This window comes from Aedes albopictus, chromosome 3 (assembly GCF_035046485.1).
Source record: "Aedes albopictus strain Foshan chromosome 3, AalbF5, whole genome shotgun sequence".
Lineage (NCBI taxonomy): Eukaryota > Metazoa > Arthropoda > Insecta > Diptera > Culicidae > Aedes > Aedes albopictus.
In genome coordinates, this window is record NC_085138.1 from 378,394,856 (window position 1) to 378,417,340 (window position 22,485).

The 22,485-nt window shown below is 39.2% G+C and overlaps 1 protein-coding gene across 10 annotated transcripts in view; it reads right to left on the reverse strand.

Moving 5' to 3' along the window:
* The window catches only part of LOC109399084 (ryanodine receptor), a 61,816-nt gene extending 42,125 nt beyond the window's left edge, over positions 1 to 19,691 (reverse strand). For 8 of the 10 annotated variants that reach the window (XM_062855787.1, XM_062855785.1, XM_062855780.1 and 5 more), the window contains exons 1-2: positions 19,664 to 19,691; positions 9,145 to 9,222 (exon numbers count right to left, since the gene is read on the reverse strand). In XM_062855787.1, coding sequence (XP_062711771.1) covers positions 9,145 to 9,147 — 3 coding nt within the window. In that variant the 5' untranslated portion in view covers positions 9,148 to 9,222; positions 19,664 to 19,691. The remainder of the gene's footprint in view (positions 1 to 9,144; positions 9,223 to 19,663) is intronic. The other 2 variants (XM_062855786.1, XM_062855784.1) reach the window with 1 other exon arrangement.
* Between the last annotated feature and the right edge of the window lie 2,794 nt (positions 19,692 to 22,485).

Consider the following 22,485-nt stretch of genomic DNA (forward strand, 5'->3'; position numbering starts at 1 on the left):
TAAATACTAGAAGTAGTTTTGGCTCCGTTTCTATATTTTTTCTGTAAAGTATGGAAACTAAGTTGTCTTTTAATTTATTGATGACATTCGTTGGTCTTCTCGTTATTGTTGTATAAATAGCCTTCCTTAGGGAGTGCCATAATTGGTACGCGCACCCTATTATGCTTAGCTAATACCATAATTTTTCTTTTCATCAAAATCGGCTGAGTATTGCAGAGCCGTAGCGTACGGTTGGCCCCCGCCAAGGGCGCCAGCTTCAGAGGGGCGCCGAAAAGACCTATTGTTATAAGGAAACAGGATGATGCTGCTGTTTTCTTGAATGTTATCAATTAGATTTAATTATTTACAGTATCTAAGATTAATCATGTGTTTCACGTCCTTCCGTACTTTCAAAAATTTAGATTTTTTAGACGTTTTTGAGAATGTGCTTTTTTTTGTTTTGAGAAGCTTTTTTAGTTGTTTAATGAGCAAAACAAAATCAATAAGCTTTCGAAAGTCTAGTGAATGTTTCTTTCTGAAAATTCCGAATGCTCTTTAAGTTCATCCAATTCCAATGTAAATGTTTCTTTGGGCCTAAACTTTTAAACTACCAAATCTATCAGAAATCTTTCAAGCTGTTTTTACCCAAAAAACTACCGGTGAGTATTTTTTTTTTTAAATTTTCGTTTCCCCAAAACAAATTTAATATTCTAGGAATTCCTTCATAAGTTTGATTGGATTTTTTTCTTCAAAAAATCTTTCAAAAAATACATCAGAAATTTATTTAGAAATTCTTTTAGAAACTCCTTCAGGGATTCTTTAAAACAAATTTCAAATCATAAATTCTTCTGAAAATTTTTCTTGAAATATCTCGAAGAAGTTTCTAAATTCCTGTAGAAATTCCTCCAGTAGGCTTTCAGGAAGCTATCTAGAAGTTTATTCAGAAATTAGTCAAAGAATTTTTCCCGATATATTTCCAAGGATTTTATTGAATAATCATCCATAATTTCTTCATAGTTCCAAAATTTTCTTTGGAATTCGTATAGTGATCCCTGCAAAAATATCTTTAAGGACTAGGTGCCTAGAAACCCTTCAATAGATTATGTCAGTAATTCCTCCATGGATTCCTTCTGGAAAATACTGCACAGGTTCCGTTAGAAATCCCAAGAATTCTTTATAAAATTCTTCCAGTCGTTTATGGAATTCCTTAGAAATTCGACCAAAGTTACCTTCAGAAAACCATTTATAGATTCCTTTGTAAAAAATCGATCACAAAAACTTCCATCGATACCTTCCGAAATTATTCCATGCTCACTAGGGATTGCTCCATATATTTGAGGTAGAATTCCGGTAGGAAACCTCCAATGAATTTCCTTATTAACTACTCCAGAAAATCATAAATTTGGAATTCATCCAAGAATTCCTCCAGGTATTTCGTTGGAAAATCTGTCATTGATTCCATCCAAAATTTTTCTTCATGTTTATTTCGGAAGCATTCCATGGATTCTTTCAGAACTTCTTCCTGTTATTTCTTCATAAATTTTCTAGGGATTTTTTTTTAATTCCCCAAAATATCCTCAAGAAACCTTTTCAGAGATTCTTTCCAAGTTTTCTTTCAGAAATTCTTCCAAAAGTAATTCTCTACAAATTCTAACATTCCATCAAGTATTTCTTTACGAACATCTCCTGCAGTTCCTTCAAGAGTTAGTCCATGAATTCCATTTGAAATTCTTGCTGAAATTTCTCCCGGATTTTCATCAAGTGTTCCTCCGGAAATTTCTGCATGAATTCCTCCAGAGATTCTAGCATAATTTATTCCTGTGATTCCAGCGGAAATTCTTCCAGAGATTTCAACAAAAACTGATGTAGAATTTCCTTTAGAAAATCATCCTGGTATTCAACCATGTCCATGGTTTGACTAATGATAACTGAACATTTTCTTACAGATCTTTTGAGAAATGTTTTGAAAAAACTTCAGAACAAATATTTGGTGAAGTTATTGGAAAATATTGGTGGAGCCTATTAAACTAATCGCCGACAATAAAGTACATCATTTGAGGATTCCTGAAAACCCCTAAAACTCAATTTAGTATTTTTGAGAACAAAATTCAGTTGAAAAGTCCAGAAACAAAAATTGAAAAAATACTGTAAGATTTGGTAAGGAAATTATGCATAATTTATGTTATAAATCTTTAATGATCATACTTATACTCGTACAAAAGAAATCAACTTCAGTAAAATGTGGCTTCGTGGTCGTGTGGCTAGTGTCACCAAGCATTTAGTCGCATCGTACTAAGAAGCGCGGGTTCGATTCCCGCCGCAGCTGTCAGGAAAAGTTTTCGCCTGTGCCACTGGGCGTTGCATGCTAGTCCGTTGTCTAGTGTCGTGCTTCCTTCAAAGAGCGAACAGCTCACTGGAAGTACTAAACGTGTCCGTGTTTTTTAGAAAATGTTGGGTGAATCCTATTGAAATTCCTAAAAAAATACACGAATGAGAAACATTATAAAAAAAACAAAAGAAATCGAGGGGTATTCGTTTCTTAGAAACACTAAGTGCAACTTTTAAAGAAACTTAAAAAAATGAATAATTACAAACTTAACAATTTAACAATGGCGCGGGGCGCCAACCTGGAAGCTTACCAAGGGCGCCATGGGACTACGCTACGGCTCTTGGTATTGGCGGTGATATCGTTGAAACAATTAAACTTGCCATTTGAGAATCTTGGGCAAACAAACATTCTGGAGAATATCACTTTTTTGCCGTTTCAACTCTGCTGGGCGATCACGTATCACGCCCAACAGAATAGGAGACGAAAATTTCTGCGCTGATCTGAATTGTCTGAGAATGGCAGAAAGTAAAGAATAGGCCGAAACGTCACACAAATAAAAGGCTTGTTTTCTTTGGCTCACCAAAATACATCAATAAAAAAATGCTAAATATCTGTTAACGGTGATTAACACAATCAATCAAAAAAATATGTTTGTCTGGATTCCTAGAACGATTCATTTTAAAGAAATCTGGAGGGGAAAAACGTGCAAATTTCATGGATGTTGTAAATCTTGCCACATAAACATTTCGTCCAAATTCGGTCCAAATCCGTGATGGTCGATTACACATAGTGCAAATATCACATAAGGCCGTTACAGCTATTTATGTAACGAGTGGCAAAAAATTGATTTTTTCAGCACGAGTCGTGCATTTATCCAACGAGGCTAGCCGAGTTGGATAAATACGAAGAGTGCTGAAAAAATCGAGTTTTGCAACGAGTTCCATGCAAAATTTTATGCAATGAATTTTTCATAATGCAACTCATTTGAGTTGCATAATGTTCATAATGCAACTCAAATGAGTTGCATTATGAACATTATACAACTATTTTTCATTAGGCAACTCTTTTCAGTTGCATAATGAATCAGTTCGGAAAAATTGGCCTTTATGACACCAAAATGAGTTATATAAAATGTAAACTATGATACTGAATTACATAAAATGCTTAAGTCTATCAAATTTGATTAGGTAAAACGAAATATTTTGCATGAGTCGTTAATTTAGATGTCTATTGACCAATTAACCTTTTGATTGCCTAAAAAAATATTTCCTTGCTTAATGGCTTGCAGTCAAAAAAGCCCAAAATCGCATATTTTGCCCTATAAATTGAGGTATAGCTCAAAATTGTGACGTGTTGGAGCAAATCTGAGCCCGGATTCGGATTCAGCGGCCCAAAATCCTTCGGAGACACATAAGTTTGCTCTTGAGACAAAAAAATGTTGCGCTATGTAATTCAACCGGGAACTTCTACTGGAATTCCTCCAAGAACCTCTTCCGGGAGACATCCAGGAACTACTTTCAGGATTCTTTCTGGAGCTCCATCAGGGATTCCTCCGGTTTTTTTGTGCTTCTGCCAGAAATTGTTTCTGGAATTTCTGCAGGAACTCCTTCGTGAATTTCTTTGGGAAAGTTCTTCAGAGACCGCAACAATCTCAGAGGGAGTACTTCTTGAAGGAATCCTGTCAGGAGCTCTTGAAAGAATCCCAGAAAGAACCTCTTTAGGAATTTCAAAAGAACTTCTTGAGAGAACACCAGAGGGAACTTCTGAAGAATTTCTAAATAAACCCTGCGAAAGATTACTAGGATGCCTGTGGAATCCCAAAAGTAAATCCTCCACGCGCACTACACATTTTGAATCAAATTAAAATACCCATAAAAAGCTGACGAAATTCTTCTAAGTCCAAGTAGTAAGCAACAAGGCCACGAAACATCAAAGACCTAAAAAAATATATTATAGCAACCGCCGTATGCAGTGTCCCATCTGACACATTCTACCGTGACGTTTCCTAATGAAAACTAAATGTTCAACAGACTACCGTCTACCCCCGTTGGTTTGAACGATACCTCATGCAAACCAACGGGGTTCATTTTTCAATTTGAAATTCTAGCAACCCTGTTGGCATCGAAAAACACACTCATGGCAACCTGATTTGGTGTTTTGTTTTGATTCTGCGTTCAGTTTCACACCGTTCCATTAGCAGAATGACGTTTGAACCATTTTTAGTTTGAACGATGTGCAGATTAGAGGGGGTCAAACTAAAAAATGTTTAGATTACATACGGTCAAATCAACGGGGGTAGACGGTATATTCACTGAAAATTTTTCAAGGAATCCGAATATGCAAAAGTATTTGAGGCTTACGGTCGTATCTGCGAATTTAAGTGGAAAATCTGACCGAAAGGCGTCAAAACGTTGTAACGTCACGGTAGAATGTGACCTCTCCTTCTCTTTCACTCTTACAGTAATTTTGTAAACAACAAGCCCAAGGAACGTCAAAATTACATACATATTCAATACAATGCAGAGCCCTATGGATTACTGCACGAATATATACTGGCCCGCTTACCATACGAAATTTCCCGTGAGAGTAAGCAGGCCAGCATAAATTCGTGCAGTGGACCATAGCGCCAAAGAATACCTCATGACATACTTAGTTATATTTACCTAAGCTAAATCTCATACTTCCCTTTCTGACTTCATTTTTTTTTTATAAATATCTGTGTTTTTGTCGATGAGCAGGAGCGGAGTACACCTGATTCTTTTTTTACGGTCTGGTTTTTGCTACAGCTCAGTTCATTTTGAACCAATTATCATGAAATTTTGTACATATGCACTATGCAGGCATATGTACTATCCGTGAACGAAAAATCAAGTCAATTGATGCAACATTGACAAAACGACCCGTGCAAAAAAGAATCGGGTGTATATGGGGTGATTCTCTGGTGATATTTTTTTCAGATCCTTTAGCAATGCCAATATGTTTGACGAATGTACAGGCCCGGATTGCGGATTGTGGGGCCCGGGGCCCGAGCGGTTGTGAAGGCTCCTAGGAGGTACAAATGTGATGAGCAATACAGTTTTTCTTTGTTTTTGAGCAGTATTTGAACCAAAATTGGTTTTTGTGGGGGCCCCTAAAATATGGGGGCCCAGGGCCCTGCCTACCGCCCCCCCCCCCTTAGATCCGGCCCTGCGAATGCATACAAACTGCCTATTCACCAGACTTTTCCTCATAGCTTTCTAACAATCTTCTTTCAAGTCAAGATTTATGACTTCCTCACCGACAATTTCAATGTATTCCTGAAATTTTTGGTATATCCCTTATACTATCTCCGCGTGTACTCAGCTGATTGAATTCCAAATTTGTGGTAAATTCCCTTAAAAGGTCATTGTAATGCTTCTGCAGATTACCGACAAGATGTGTGATTAATAATTTCCAGTGCTGTCGTGATAAAATCAGAGCTAGTTAGTCAAGGTTCCTCGATTTCAGCGCCCCTTCACTGGTACATTGCCTTGATGAATTTCTGGAGGAATCTTTGGACGAACCGCTTGAGCAAATCCTGAAGGAACTGCTAGAACAACTTCTGAAAGAATCCAGGAACATTTTATGAAGAAATCCCTGCTGAAATTTTTAAAGTAATTCTAGGAATATTGAAGAAGTCTTTAAGGCTCTTTCCAAAAGTATCGCTGAACAAATTTCATAAGGAATTTGAAGAAAAATCTGAAAAAAAAATTCAAATTATTTCCAGAAAGAATTAAAAAAAAAACAGGAATATTTTAAGAATCCATAGTTGGATTTTCTTAAGAAACTCCAGGGGGAATACTTGAAGAATCAATTAGAAACCACTGGTGAACAACATCTCTTTAGATATTTTTGAAAAAAAAAAAAAATCCTGGAGAAATCACCAAATAAAAATCCTCAACAATTTTAATGAATTCCTGGAGGAATACTAGATAAATTCCTAGAGGTAAATCCTGGAGGAATTTCTGAAAAAAATACATAGAAAAATGCCCGGCGGAATTTCTGATGAAATCTCTGTGTGAGTTTTTGCAAGAATCTCTACAATACATAATGTCGTCCAGCCTTTCCGTAAGAATCCTTATAAGAATCTCTGAAAATGAATGAAGGTATCCTTAGAGGATATCTAAGGCTTTCTTAAGAAATCCTTGATGCAATTTGCAAAGTTTTGAATCCCAGCAATGTGAGAAATCTTGGGAATTTCCTTTATAAACTTTTGACAATTTTTTTAAAGCAATCCTTGGGGAAAATTCTTTACAAAGCTTCTAAGAAAATTTTGAAGGAGTTCTAAATTTCCGATTTTTAATGCATCCGTGAATCATTTTCTAAAAAAAAATCCATGGAGTATTTTTGAGAAAGTTCATGAAAGGTTCTCTTGATGAATGCTAGAACTAGCATAAGCTAAAGTTCACAAAACAAAAAGAGTAAAAAATAAAATCTTCGAAAAAGTTTTGGAGAAATGTCTATTGACGAAAATTAAGAAATTCGTAGATGAACAATCTATGCAAGATTTCTTGAAAGAAATTCTTAAAGTATTTTCTAATGGAATCCATACAACATTTTTGGAAGCTATCCGTGCAAGACTTTCTTGAAGGTTGTTGGAGAAATTTTTGAAGGACATGCAAAAGTCTGAAGAGATCCCTAAAAGATTTTGTGAAAAAAATTCTGACTGAATTTCCTTAGGATCATCTGGATCTTTTTTAATCTTCTAGGAGTTTCCAAAGGAGAAAGATTTTTTTATGAATCCATTTGAGGTTTTTTCAGGAACTTTTAATTTTTTTTAAATAAATCCTAGGATGGACTTCAGCAAGGGTCCATTAGAGAATTATCGAAAAATCTGTGGAAGTTTTTCAAAGTAATCCTTGGAGCAATTTGTAAAGAAATCTCTGGAGGAAAATGTGGAGATATTTCTGAAGAAATTATTAGTCGAATTTATACTAAAAGCAATGGAAGATTTTCTGCAAAAATCTCTCGATAAATTTCTGAAGGAACCCTAAGGAAAGTTCCGGAATGGTTCTCACATTTTTTAAAAGATTTCCCGGAGGAATTACTTAAGAAATCCCAGGAAGATGTTCTGACAGAAATTCAGACTTAAAAAATATCTGCAGCAATTTCTCAAGCAAACCCCGGAGAATATTTTGGTAAAAAAAGCTTGGAAGATCGTTTAAGTAAGAGAATGCTTTAAGGAATTTCCGAGGGATTTTTCGGAAAAAAAATCTAGAAACGTCTCGAAAAGTAGGGTAAATCTCTGAAGGATTTTCCAAAGAAATCCTTGGAGGAATTTCTGCAGAATCTAAAACATAACTTTCTTACACAACTCTTTGTGAAGCTTCTGGAGGAATCCGCAGTGGAATTTCTGGAGAAACTGGAAGTTGCTGTGTGAATTTCTGGTGAAACCCTTGAAAGATTTTTCAAACTAACCCCAGCACAAATTTTTGAAGGAACTTGTGAAACATTTTCTGAAAAACTCTGGAATAGTTTTTAAAGGCATCGCTGAAAGTTTTAATAAAGGAATATTCGGAGAAATTTCTGTAAAAATGTCTAAAGAAGTTTTGAAGGAATCTTAACGGTTTTTTTGAAAGAATCCCTGGAGGAATTTATGGATAATTTTTCTGAGGAAAATGTAGGAATTCCAGAAGTAAGTCATGCAAGATTATTTGTGGAATTTGTTGTATAGGAGGAATTTCTATACAAATCCCTGAAAAAAAATTTCGAATAAATCGATGAAAGATTTTTTTGAAAGAATTCGCGAGGGAATTTTTGGTCGCATACTCGGACAAATTTCAGAGTTTGTGAGAAAGAGTTTTTAGAACAATTTTGAAATAAATTTTTGGTAGATTTTCTAAAGGAATCTCCAATAGATTCTCTAAACGAGTACTTAGAGAAATTTTTGAAAAAAAAAATCCAGGAGGGTAATCCCTGGGCGAATTTCTCAAACAATCATTGAAATGATTTGTGAAAAATCATGGAGGAATTGGTGAAGCAATGCATGCAAAATTTCATCAAAGAATTCTGTTGGAACAAATGGAAGATTTTCTAAATTTGTAGGAATTTCAAAAGGGATCCTTGAAGGAATTTTTGAAGCAATTCGTAAAGGAAAATATTTGAAGCAATTCGTAAAGGAATTCCAGAGTAAATCCTCGGATACATTTGAGAGGCCCAGATGGAAGGGGGTGTAAGTGACCATTTAGTCGATTTTGAGCTGAGCATATTTAACAATTCTTCAGATTTCAAGCTTTGCAAAATAACATGAAATGCTAATATCCCCTAGGTACTCATTAGAAATAAATAATTTTTAACTTTACGAAAACGGCACATAAACAAGATTGCCACAAATGCTACCTACATTCGTGGCTTCTGTATAACTCTTTGATCCTTGCTACTCTGGACGAAAGTGTCAGTATCCAGCATAATTTATGGGCACGCAACGCGGCCACACGACTACACACCGCCGCCAGGAGGCCCACGACACACATCGCATCGTCAATTATTCCCTTCCAGCACACGGAAAAATGGCTCTCGTCACGTAATTAACGATCCCGCAGCGTGTCCCATTTCATTACGTTACAGCATTAATGCGCCTTCTGGCGAGGATAATCCCCCCCCCCCTTGAATGTGGGTAATGTTGTAATTGCGTAGACAAACAGACGTAACAGTGAGGAGCGCATTACAAACGTCGAATTTTGTTAAAGAGTTTACGGAAGTCACAACCAGAGGCGCGTGCATCACTTTCTTTGGTGTTTGACGTTTCGCACTGCCGCCATCTGTTAGTCACGTCGGTTTGTCTTTGTTGAAGTTGTAGCGTGGCACTTTGTACTTACCATATCACTGTTGTTGTGACGTAGCAAAATGGCATTGCCGTACAGCAGCGTTCGGTGTCCGGATCCCGTTCCTTTGCCCTAGATGCGTCATCAAGAGTGAAAGATATAGAAAAGTTTAAGAGAAAGTAAAAGAAAAAAGATATGATTAATAAACGGTTTCAACTCGGTATTGTTTAGAGCACAATGTTTTAGAGAAAAAGCGGTTAATAAATCCATCCATTGCCATTCACAGTGTGTATTCACCCGGAACGGGCGTATACTCGTTTTTATTATTTTCAAGGTTTAATATGGTTTAGGTTTGACTAGAGTTTCACGAACTGTTCGCGATGTGTTTAGACATTCTGGCACAACATTGCGGGTTAAAGCGTCATTCCATTGCGGCATTCGCGCGACATTCCGGTGTTTTTTGTTCTATTCTACATGGTTTCAACAACAACAGCAAAAAAAAACAATTTGTTTAATCATTTTAGGACACCTATCTGGTTACGTTCATGAAGAGAGCTTTCAAAATTTCGCTGGGGTAGCTTAGTTTCATTCGCGGTTTCAAGACATTTGCAGCGGTCTGTGGGAAAATTCGTTGTTTTCCCCTTTCGTCAAAGTTTATTCACATACGCGAGGGAATCAAGTTGGTGGTGTTACATGTCTAGATTTTTAGCCTTTGATACACGAAGGCAGGCTTGCTCGTGCAAAAAAAAGTGTGATTTGTGTACAAAGTTGTGTGTTTCGTGTAGGTAGGTACGTTGTATGTGTGGCATATATTTCCAGCTAAAGGTTACTTATTTCGGCGTAAAATGCGATGAGCGGCGATATGGTTGTCGCATGCTAGCAACCACTTTCCAGCGTTTTTCGTGCAGGGAAAAGTCAATGGAAACGTGTACCCAGATTTGGCGTCGTTTGGTTGATTTGATTGTGTTTTGGCAAAATTATGTAAAGCAAGAATAAATTGTATTAAATGAGAGTTTGATTTCACTTTTATCTGCATCTCAGATTCATAAGGCCTGTAAAATTTACACATGGAATTCTTATTTCGGTACTAAGGACCGAAGAACTCAGCTGACTGAACTGGAGAACCGTGCTGCGGATATTTCGCAAGGTGGAAGCGTAGAAGATCGATGGAGAGCGTTAATCACCACCGGTTGGATGAGCTACGCACTCAGAAGTAAAAAAAAAGCAGAAGGTCAAAGATGGCACCTGGAGTAATAAAGGAGAGCGAAAGAATGCCAAAGCCGCGATAGAGTGAGCGAAAACACGAGGAGCCAAAGCCGTAGCCCGGCAGAGCTATCCGAGAAGGAAGTGAAACGCTCCTGTAGACGGGACAAACGTGAGCGGACTCTTTAAGCCGACGATGACGAGAAAGCCGCAAATACCGGTTACAATCGTCTCCTCTACGATGTTTCATGTCGCCTTAGTAGGACTAAGGTGAATGCTACCATGCCCGTGAAAGACACGTCTGAACGGACAGTTACTGACCGACCCGACTGATCAGTTAAAACGCTGGTTCGAGCACTGTGGAAACCTTTTTCAAGTGTTGGCCACGCCAACACCTCAGTATGATCCGCCAAGGGTTCGACGCATTACCCGTGTCAACACCGATGCTCCATCATTGATAGAAACATATAGATCCGTAGCATGAGACCGAACAGGGCCTCATTGAAGCACAGTACAGGGCATTTTCGTACTGAATCTAACCCCCCCCCCCCTTGCGAGTCAGCCGCGTAGTCGTCGGCTAAGAATAGGACTATTAACTTTAATTCAAGGTATCAAGCGACCCGTGCTGAGGACTGAGTGATCGAGGAGGTGAAAAACATGTTGTATCGTTAACGGCGCCTGTGGGGTACCTGGGCACCCCCATAGTATTTCATTCCTTACCGCGTTAATGCAAGGCGCTGGCGTGGTGGACCTCCTTTGCCCAACTCGTGGGATTAAGCATGAAAACCAATTTACAAAAATCAAAACCAACAGAAGGTAATGTTAGTGGCGAGGCAAACCTCTACGCAAGAAGTGGGTTGGCGAGGTCTCCGTTAAGGAGAAGTGAGGAAGTAGGAGCGGGAAGGACTGATCCATTTCCTGGCAAGCCAGCCGGTGGAGATACTGGACGGAGCGTGGTTGCTGTCAACCAAAAGAGAGAAGGACTGTCCGCAATCGAGGTGGAGGAGCAGTAGCTTGGCAAGATCATCTACTTTGTATCCACGAAGTCCAACATTAGTACGGATCTGAAAACGGCCCTGTTGCGTTGATTCTAACCCCGTGTTGTTTTGTTTATTCAAACCTGGAAGGTTGGCAGTAATGCCGGCAAGTCGGACCCCACCCAAGCAACACACATGGTCACAAAACAGTCACGGCAGCGCAGGTAATGGTTGCGCAGTAAGTCACAGTTACTTCTGTGCAACCCTAACATGCGCTTCCGTGTGTTGCTTGGGCAGCCAGGCGTCCCGGAAAGCTGGGAAGGGTGGGCCTGAAAAGGCTGACTCGTCCCGTATGGAAGGGAACAGGGGGTTGCGACCATTGTTAGGCCCTCAGCAACCACAGAGTAGGGTGAACCAAGCGGAGGACCCGCCTTGGACGAAAGTCGAGCAGAAGAGGAAGAAGAAGAAACTGCAGGTTAAGGAGAACAGGGACGCTAAACCAAGAAGGCGTAAAAAAGTAGGTGCCAAGCGCGAGAAAGGCGACGCGCTCGTCATCAAGACCGAGCACCGATGTGACGCCAAGCTCGTAGATCTGGGAGCCGACGTGTGCAGTATTAGACGTACTCGTACAGGTGAAATGATCCTAGAGCTCAAGCGCGACAATGAATGCAAAGGCGCCACCAACAAAAGTCTGGCAGAAGAGGTCCTTGACGAAGAGGTCGAGGTGAGGGCTCTTACATCAGCGACAACTCTGAAGGTTAAGAACCTAAACGAGGTTACTGAAGCGGAAGAGCTCGTCACGGCACTGCGGTAACAGTGTGAAGTGCAGGTGGCCAATGCATCTTTTTTTTTTTTGGCTTGAGGGACTGTTGCCTCATATACGCCAATGCATCCGTTCGGCTGCGGAAGAGACCTGTAGGTACACAGGTAGGTACGTAAATAAGTCCCTTAAGGTAGGCAATCTGAACGTGAGCTGGTCAGTATTCCACCTGACCTTTCAAGAGCCACAAGAGCCACCGGAGGTTTGCTTGAGGTGTCTGGAACCATGACACAAGCCATGGGACTGCAAAGGCCCTGACAGGAGCAAGCTGCACAGGCGAAGGCCTGATGGTACAAGGCTGCAGGAGTCCACCCACGTGTTTCGGGAAATCCGCGAACCGCAAGCACTCAACGGTAGGCCCTAGGTGCTCGGCCTTAAGAAGAGCCACAGCTGACTAGTCTCAGTATAGGTAACGCAACTGAACGTGAACTACTGTAAGGCGGCCCAGTCAATCGAGCAGTTCACGCAGATGCTGCATTGTATGCCGGTGGTGCTGACAGGGCGAAGGCCGGTGGTAATAGTGGATAACTTTGATATCTGAGCCGTGGAATGGGAAAGCCGTTTAACGAAGCAGTGGGTTCAGATCCTGCTAGAGACACAGGCCATGCTAGATGTCGATCTGGCTAATGCTGGCTCCAAATGTACCTCTAGTCGAAACGGAGCGGAGTCGATAATCGACTAACTGGTAGTTAGAACTGGAGGGTAGACGATGGCTACAGTCACAGAGATCACTTGGCGGTTCGCTACAGTATCGACTACAGCGACAGCAGGTAGAAGGGGCGGCTAGGTCAACGCCAAGCCTTCGTAGGATGAAGACATCATACTTCATCGACAAGGTATCTAGGGAGGTGCTTCACTGTGAGCGAAACCTACTCGGTCTAAGCGGGGACGAGCTGGTAGCGGTGCTTTTCAGTGCATGCAGGCAAGTCCGACGCACTGCTCTGGTGGGCTCAAGCGAATGCAAATCTGCGCCGCGCCTGCCTACGGGTCAGAAGACGGATGATGCTGTGAGCACGTACTGATGAGGAGCGAAATAAGCAGGTGGTGTTCGCCGCTGCCAAAGCCGCACTGAAGACCGAGATAAAGGCAAACAAAAAGGTCTGATTTGAGGGTCTTCGTCATAGTGCCAATGCGTATCCATAGAGTAATGCCTATAGGATCGTGATGATCGTTTAAAGACTCCTACAGAGCATTCTTCAGCAGTCCATCAAGGGGTTCTTTCCGCGTGACGATCCTAGTCCTTGACCTTCTTTCGTAAGACCTCTGGGGACTGGGGCTGGCGATGAGGGGAGGATCACCGATGAGGTCCCAGGTCCGGACGGAGTTCCGAGCTTGGCCTTAAAAGTAGCTATTGCAGAGGCTTCCGTGATGTTTAGGCCCGCTATGCAGAAATCCCTGGACGATAAAGTTGTTTTCAGAAGCTTGGAAGCGGCAGAGCTTGGTACTATTGGCAAAGCTGGACTGCCGTAATTCTGCAAAGTGACGTAAGCGCCATTCAAAATGTCGATATCTTTTAGTATATTATATTTAATATCTGGTGTAAAAATAACATTGTGGTATGCCTGCTGTATTAGAATGCAAGATCTAGTCGTAATCTATCATTTATGGAAAGAAACGTAGAGGATGAGCAAGAGTTTTATGCATAATAACCAAAAAATGGTCCAAAAATATCAATGTCGCTTACGTCACTTTGCAGAATTACGGCAGTGGAGTAATCACCCAGAGACCCGTCGGCATATAGACCAATATGCTTGAGGGACACGACGGGGAAGATGCTGGAGAAGATCATCCTCAACACCGGAGGTGAAAATAGTCTCTCGACTTACCGGAGACCGAAAAGGAAGGTCGATCGTAGACGCTATTTTGTAATACAGTAATGACTTTGGATATATGGAACGCGTTCAATAGTGCCAGTTAGGTTCCATCCTGGGTGCGGTGTGATGGAATGTTATGTACGACAAGGTGTTGAGGTTAAAGTTCCTGTGGCCAACGTTGGCTTTGCCATATGATATTCGTCGACGGTGAATCGATCGAAGACGTAGAGTTGGCTGCTGACCACTTGATCGCGTTTGTGGAGGAATGGATGATCTCCAGAAAACTGGACTTGATTCTACATCAAAACTAAGGTTTTTACGTTGTGAACAACCGGAAGTCGAAGCAGCAGGCAATTGCGCCATCACATTGAAGCATTCCGCCAAATGCTCCTGGATGTTAAGCTGACCTTCGATACCCATTTCGATTACACCTGCGAAGGATCCTCCACACTGTGGAGTCCACAGCTGTAGTGGGTCTGTCTGGATAATGTCGCATAGCTCTACGGTGTATGTCAGTAAGCGCAAGATTTTGGCCAGTGTTGCCTCGTCCATGCGTAGCTATGGGCTCGATTTGGGGCACGACAATACATACCGGCATCTACTCGATGGGCTTGATGTCAGTGCGAAACGGTTTAGGGGCTAGTTTGGGAGGTAATCTCTTCTTCGTTGGCGTCGAAGGAGTTCTCGATCCCCTACTGATATCTTTTGAGCAAATTCTCCTCTTCCCCGTTGCTTACTGAAGAACAAGCATGGGAAACACTCGATCAATGATTGCGTTTTCTTCTTTCTCACTACCAATCTAAAGCGAGTGCGCTTTCTGACTGACAGGTGAATTCTTTCGGCTTCCAATGTCTATGTTCTTCATTTTCGGAGCCCAGGGCGACTCAAGAAACAACGGTTGAATGAGTCGCTAACGAATCCAGGTGCCAAATACGAACGGACCAATATTTAATGAACGCATTCGGAGCCGCGTTCACAGTGCGAACTGTTCTTTTGTCTTTGTACCTACCGATGCTAGCTGAGTTGTTTTCACTCTCTGTTTATCTCCATCTTCACTTCAATGATGTCGTTTGCGAACCGTTCGTTCGGGTTGCGTTCGCTATTGGTGCGTCGTTGTCTCACTCGCCATTGAGTAGTAATGGTGTTTGCTTGTTGTTTGAAATTGAGACGAAGTACGATGTTATAATTATTGTAATTATTGCGCATCTAGCTAGTTCCCTAAGTCGGGGGTCTATACAACCTCCGATTCCGGGATTCCGTTTCCTTATCGATTGCGTTCTCGATTTCGGAGACGGGTCCGGAAGAAATAATTAAGATCGATTTCAAGCAGATCAATACAGGTTCAACGCTCAGATTTTCCACATCCTTTCATCTATTGGAGGCTGCTTCAGCTCTGGGCTCTTTCTAAGTTGACGAAAGGATTTATAAATACTTGCAAGGACTTGGCCAGGAGAACGTGCCTCTGGAGCCGACCTACTGATACTTGAAGGACTTGGCCAGGTGTGTGGAGCTGAATGGGTCAATGACATTGTAGATAGTAGCGACATCAGCAATGTCAATGGATATATTCAACTTTGCAACTCCATCGAAGATTTGTGCAAGTATTCGTGCTATGCTATGCTATGCTATGCTATCTAGCTAGTTCCCTAAATCAGGATAGTGATAGAAAAATGGGATAGCTGTAGTTTCCTATTTTAATAAAAAAGGACACTGGATTTGTTCCTATCTATTGGAATATCATCATCCATCTACTGTGATGCCTGCCATAATGGTACAAAAAATGGTTGTTGAATATAGCTTTCATACGTGTTTGTGAAGTGAGCGTTGTATTTTTTATTTTATTTTTATCCTAGATAGGTATAGAGTCTCTTCACAGCTACAGTGCATAGTAAACAAGGGCAACGGAAAAAGGAGGATTCTCTACTAGATTGCCTGTTGGCAGGATATGGAAATCTGCGATATGAGCAGCGAAGAGCAGCATCTATGTATTAGAGGACTGCTGCCAAGATTGAGACACTAGAATCTCTGCATTTCCATGACAATCGTGAAGGTAGAGATCGAATCGCAGGTCACTGGACGAACAAAAATGTGTCTACTGCGTCATGGTTTACCTATAACTTTGCTCGGATTGAAAAAGAAAAAAAAACCAAGGCGGCTCCATGAAAATGGGTAGTTTTGGAAAATCGTTTGAAAATGGTTATCAATTGGGAATAATCAAAGACTAGCATTTTGCATTTCCTCCAGCACTGTTAGCCATCCGAAGCATATAACCTCAGTCGTATTCCCCGAAAGGTGCCGTCCCTTACTATCGGCGCCCGTATACTAAAGTGGCTCCCATCGAGCCATAGTGGTGAATGAGTGTATGCAATGAGTGGCTGAAGTGGAGTGCTGCTCGCTTTCAATGCATGCCTTCAAGGTTGATTGAGCTGCAGCATCAGAACCAACAGTATGTGACATGCAAAAATCGATTTTATTTTTCAGGATTTGACTGATTGATTTTGTGACTGTGATTGACGAGCATTTCGCTAATTTTCTTTGGACAGCTCCCTACCACCCTGCAACAGCGCAACCAGGTCCACACAGGACGAAACAACCCCGCATCCATCGACCATGAACCAGTGTTATGATGATGTGAGAGGGAGATGACAAAACACAACCAGTAAACCAAATCACAAACAAAAGACAAAACGAAAAATGGTGATACATCGAATTGGCGGATTCGCAGCTCGTCCGAAAGTAAAGGTAATGTAAATAATCGTAGAAATGTAAATCTAAAAGTGTTCTTTTCAGGACTGGTAAAAGTGCAGTTGATTCGAACGTGAGCCAGCATGTCTGTGAAGAAAAGGAGTAATACAGAAACCTATACAATGCAAGTAAATAACAGAAAAAAAAGTCAAAAAGAAAGTTTCTAAACATGTAAATTTGTTCGTTCCCTTTGTTCAAATTGCCTGCTTTGCCAATTCTGATTTCTCATTAGGGTTGTCCAAAAAAGAACAGGAAGGGTTGTATTTCAGGAAGGTGAGATATACACTGAAGTGTATGTCAGTAAAATCAGAAATGCGTTTTAGCTGCTTAATAAAGGCTGAAGGAGTCGGAAAATTAGAATCTTCTTCGGGATTTTGTATGTATGATATTTTTGGCTTGTTCTTACAAATCTGTGCTAACTGTAGAATGAAAGTTTGTCATAGAAACTTTGAAAAGCCTGTCATTGTATTTTTCGCGGTGCAGACTGTATGGGGATCGATTTTTTTTTCGGTCCCTTTTCCCAACGAGCAAGGTGATGAAAAAGAGCTTTCATCATCGTGGCATCGCGCGCCTCGGTTCACGGTTGCATCCCAGGAGGAGATTCTGTAGCGTTTCGCGTCGCTATTTTCGGCATGATTTATGAACTGTGTGCTTGCACCTCTCGCCGCCGTTGCTGCAAGGACGTTGAAGCAACCATCAAGGGCTTATGGGGCTCATGGGATGTAGAAAGTGAAATATTATTGATTGCTCTGTTGCGCTGTTTTGGAAGGATATCTAGCTTTTTGGATTGGTGTTGAAGCTATATGAGTAGATGTTTAGAGATAGGTTTTATACACTCTTTCGATAGTTTTTGCTTTATTCATGTAGGTATGTACATACAGGGGATGGCCAAAATGTTTGGGATAGGCAACTTTTTTTCTCTCACAAAAAAGTTCAACATGCTATAACTTTTCATAGAGTGCATCAAAAAATCTCAAATTTTGACTGTTTGTCACCTCATTATATGTGCATCATTGGTACAAATTTGTGCTCGATTGATTAATCTTTCGCAAAGTTAGAACCGTTCGAGTAAAACACTATTTTTTAGACATCTCATTTTTGAGCTGTCATATCTCGGAAACCAGTGAACCGAATTGAATGAAATTTTGAACGTACACTAACAATATACAAATGCTTCACAAAATATTAAAACATAAATACTTTTTGAACGTTGAAAAAAGTTATCATGGATTGACACTTTTTGGATTTTTCTCGAAAAAATGTATTTTTTTAAGTCAATGTCAATAAATTATAGTGTTGATGTCCAAAGATTTTCCACTTCTGTTCTCAAGTTATCTTTAATCAGATATAGTGGAGCCTATTTAGAATAAAGGTAGAACACATTTAGTAATTTTTGTGTGGTTTTGTAAATTTGACTTATTTTCCTCTATATGAGTAAAAATTTCAACCCGGTATAACTTAATTCGCCGTGAGAAAATATTACATTTTAAAACGTTGTATTAAGTATCAATATATTGTTGATAAACGTTAAAAAATTCATTCAATTCGGTTCACTGGTTTCCGAGATATGACAGCTCAAAAATGAGATGTCTAAAAAATAGTGTTTTACCCGAACTATTCTAACTTCGCGAAAAAATATTCAATCGAGCCCAAATTTGTACCAATGATGCACATATAACAGGTTGATAAACAGTCAAAATTTGAGATTTTTTGATGCACTCTATGAAAAGTTACAGCATGTTGAACTTTTTTTTGGGAGAAAAAATGTTACCTATCCCAAACATTTTGGCCATTCCCTGTATGTCTTCTGGAAATGATGGGTGAACGGAGGTTCACTGTTTAATGTGAAATTTCCCAGCTTTTACATTCCATGACATCGTTTAGTCACAGACAAACAGACGTAACACTTGCGAAATTTCCATCGACCACGTTTTTAACGATCATTTTAAATTTTCATAGTTGTGACTTTTACAACCAGAGGCGCGCGCATCGTTTTTCTATGCGTTTGACGTTTCATACTAGCGCCTTCTGTTGACGATATTGCACAACACAGTGATTCGTGCAACTTTTCCACCAGGTGATGGTAGTGTGAACTGGGCGATGGATTTCCATGAAAATCGTTCAAGGTGTTACGTCTGTTTGTCTGTGGTTTAGTCTTTATCTGTAAAACAACGAGCAACGTGAGCGTATTGTTTCAACGTACAGATCCGCACGCAATGCTGTGCCGTACGAATTCCAGTGACTACGCTCTGGGGAGCAATACCTTTCGTTTGTCCTTGACCGTGTACCTCGCAGTCTGCGCAGCACATGGATGCGACATTAAATCTGGCGACTGGATAACTAACCACGGATTATTCAAGGGAATACACTTGGCATTGGGTATAATTGACATAATTTACCAAAACACAATCAAGATCAACCAGTCGCACAATCATGGCGCCACCTAATATTCACAGAACTTGAGGAAACGGATTTCCTCATCATGTCGTTGCTATTTTTCCGAGTTTTGTTTTGTCACTTGTAAGGGCAGAGCAATTCGCAGTCAATCAGTGTTAGACTTCATCCAAAAAGCGGCACAAAATTTGGAACATTTTTGTTTTCTCGAGTGGTTGGTGATCCTGAATGGTAGTTTATCATGTATTTGCTTAATTTCGTTCCGCGGAAGTACACAAACACAAATCAATCGGAAGACGAAAAACGAAGAATGATAGAAATTTTGAGGAGAGGAAATTTAGAAAGAAGAAAACAAACAAAAAACGAAAAATCAAGGAGTACATACGGAAACAGAAAACAGAAGTAAGAAAACCAATAAAAAATACACGAAATCCAGCCAATGATAGTCAGAACGAACAAAAAAAAATAACTCAAAAGGGAGAAATCATCAGTGAGAAATAATAAGTGGCAACAAATAAAACAAGAGTACAATACAGAGTAGGCCACGAAGAAGACGGTGGGTGGAATCACGGGGTGGTTGCTTGCGGGATGAAATCTGCACTGAGAGTGTGTGTACTTACTACCGAGTCATTGCCCTGAAATTGAGAGAGAGAGAGAAGCCAGAAGAAGAAAAGAGAGGTGTCGTTGCGGTGAATCGGTCACTGTTTTGTGCTATATACAGATTTTGATTTATATGCTTCTTGTCATGGAATTCTTATTTGTTAGAGAGTTTTCTTTTTTTTTTTTCGGATATTATGGATCGCATTTTAATTTTTTCATTGATTTTTTTTTTAGATTTTTGTATTAAATTGTCTCTGCATTATTTTTTTAATTATATTTTTGAATTGCTTACTTATATTGTGTACAGCTTACGTATTTGAATCGGATCAAATTCCTTACTATTTAACGATTGAACAGCTTCGTAGTTTTCAGTTTTTGTTTGTTTCTACCCAGTTATCAAACCAGAGAAATTACTCGATTCCGCAATTGAAGTGCTACATGTACGATCTGTATGTTTCACTAATATTTAACCAGATTGGAGGATATTTGAAGGATTTTTAGAAGAAAAAAAAATACACTCAGAGTTATGTTCATCACGAATCTATGTTAGGTGTTTTCAACTTTTCAAAAGCCTTTTCTTCGATTTTTTTAAATATTTTTTTTTGTAGATTTCTGATCCCTAGTTCTAAAATTTTCTTAGTAGCATAGGAGGGTAAAACTTTTATAACTATTTTTCCTCGAATTTTTATTTTGCATCGATTTTTGAAACCAGCAAAAGGAACATTTTTTTAAATTTTGGTATTGAATAATTACACTAGTTTACAAAATAAAACGAACGTCAACGACCAACATTTTTGAAGCATAATTTAGCGCTGATTTCGAAACCGTGCTTCAAAAAATTTAAAGTAGAACAGTTTTTGAGTTTTAGCTCAATATCGAGTTTTACAACTTTTTAAAACATGGAATTTAATAAAATTCAAATATCTTGCGTTCTGATCAACCAATTTTAAATCTTTTTACATAGTTTTAAAGCTGAATATAATACCATTCCATCATCTGAATGCAGGTTTTGCGTCAGATGGATGAAATTCAAGATATTGGCGAGTTTTGGGGATGATCTCCTTAAATTTTAACAAATTTTCCAAAAATAAATGTAGAAATGTAGTTTTTTCAATAAGAAAAAAACAATTTAAAAATTCTTTCTCGACTTTTATTTGACATATCATATGTAGGCGAGTTACAGTAAAAAAATCAGCTTAATCGGACTATTGATTACGGAGAATGAGATGTGGGAAGTGAGCAACTTTGCTTTAAAATAGAGCAAAAATCGATTTCAAATCATCAACGTTGTATGGAAAGTCGAAAAAAATTCCGCTCTACTGTATTTTTTTCCTTCGCGTTTTCGAACTCAGGGCATGATTCTACACCAAAAACGATCATCAGCTTACCGAGTTCAAAAATGCTAGTGTTATTGCTGAGACCGGCCCACTATTTACACCTTGTTTATAAAAATGCATAAGATAGCGATTTTCTGAAAGTCCTTGCCAAAAAAGTAAGGAAAATGCATTTGGTTACTCAAATTGATGGACCCCTCGTTAGTTGAAGTCACATCAATTTTTGCATCAATATTTTTACTCGATTCCGCAATTGAAGTGCTACATGTACGATCTGTATTTTTCACTAATATTTAACCAGATTGTCTTCACCCAAAATTCAAACCCAACTAATTTGGTTGAAAATGGAGATCGCACAAGGCCTTGCACAATTTATTTTAATTAGTATGGAAAAACTGTGTTTTTGACCGTTACCTATTTAGAGTCTTAGAGAGTTTTTTTTAACCTTTGTACTCCTAAGCAACTTTATCAGCTACTGAGCTACTGAGATAGCCATTTCTATATAATAAGTCCTTCCAAATCCTTCCAAAACTTCTTTAGAAATTGCTCCGCGAAAGTTTTCAGGGATTCGCTTACAATTTCTTTGAAAAATTCTTGCAATGATTCTTCCAGGAATGTCCCCAAGGATTTGTTCGAAAATTCTTTCAATGATTTCTAAAACAATTCTTTCAAGGTTTTCTTCTGAAATTTATCCAAGGGTTTCTCACAAATTGTATCTATTGTTTTTTAAAGGATTTTTTCAATAGTTCCTTCAGATATTTCTCCAATAATTGATTAAGAAAGAATAACTTTAAGAAATTAACCGATACTTTCTCAAAGATTCCTATAGATTCCTATAGAATTCCTCTTTCGCAACACCTTCCAAAAAATCATGCAAATATCCTAAAAGTATTCTTTTAGAAAGTCCGCTAAGGATACCTTTAGAAAATTAATCGAAATTTTCTGGAAGATTGTTTCAAAATTTCTCCAAAAATTCTACCACAGATTTCATCAGGGCTTTCTCTCAAGAGTACTGAAGAAATTCCTCCAACGAATCCACCTCTAAAGATTCTCTCAAGAATTACTCCAAGGATTGTTTCTCTGGTTCAATGATTCCTCAAGAAATGCCCCCAAGGATTTGTTTTAAAATTCATTCAAGGATTCCAAAAAGACTTTTTACTAGGTTTCCTTCAGGAATTGCTCCAAGGTTTTTTCAGGAAATTATCTACTGATTTTTTTTAGGAATTTTCCTAATAATCCCTTCAGGAGCTTCTCCTATTATTCCTTTAGGAAGTCCTCCAAGGGTACCTCAGGGAAATTATACAAATTTTTCCAAAACATTCCTTCAGAATTCCTCCAGAAATTTGGCCAAATATTCCATCAAGGATTTCTCCATAGAAATTTTAGGAAATTTCTCAAACGAATCCATCAGAAACTCCAAGGATCCAAGGATTTTTTTGTGATACATTGACTCTTAAAGGAATACCCCCAAGGATTTGTTTCAAAATTAATTCAAGGATTCCTTAAAG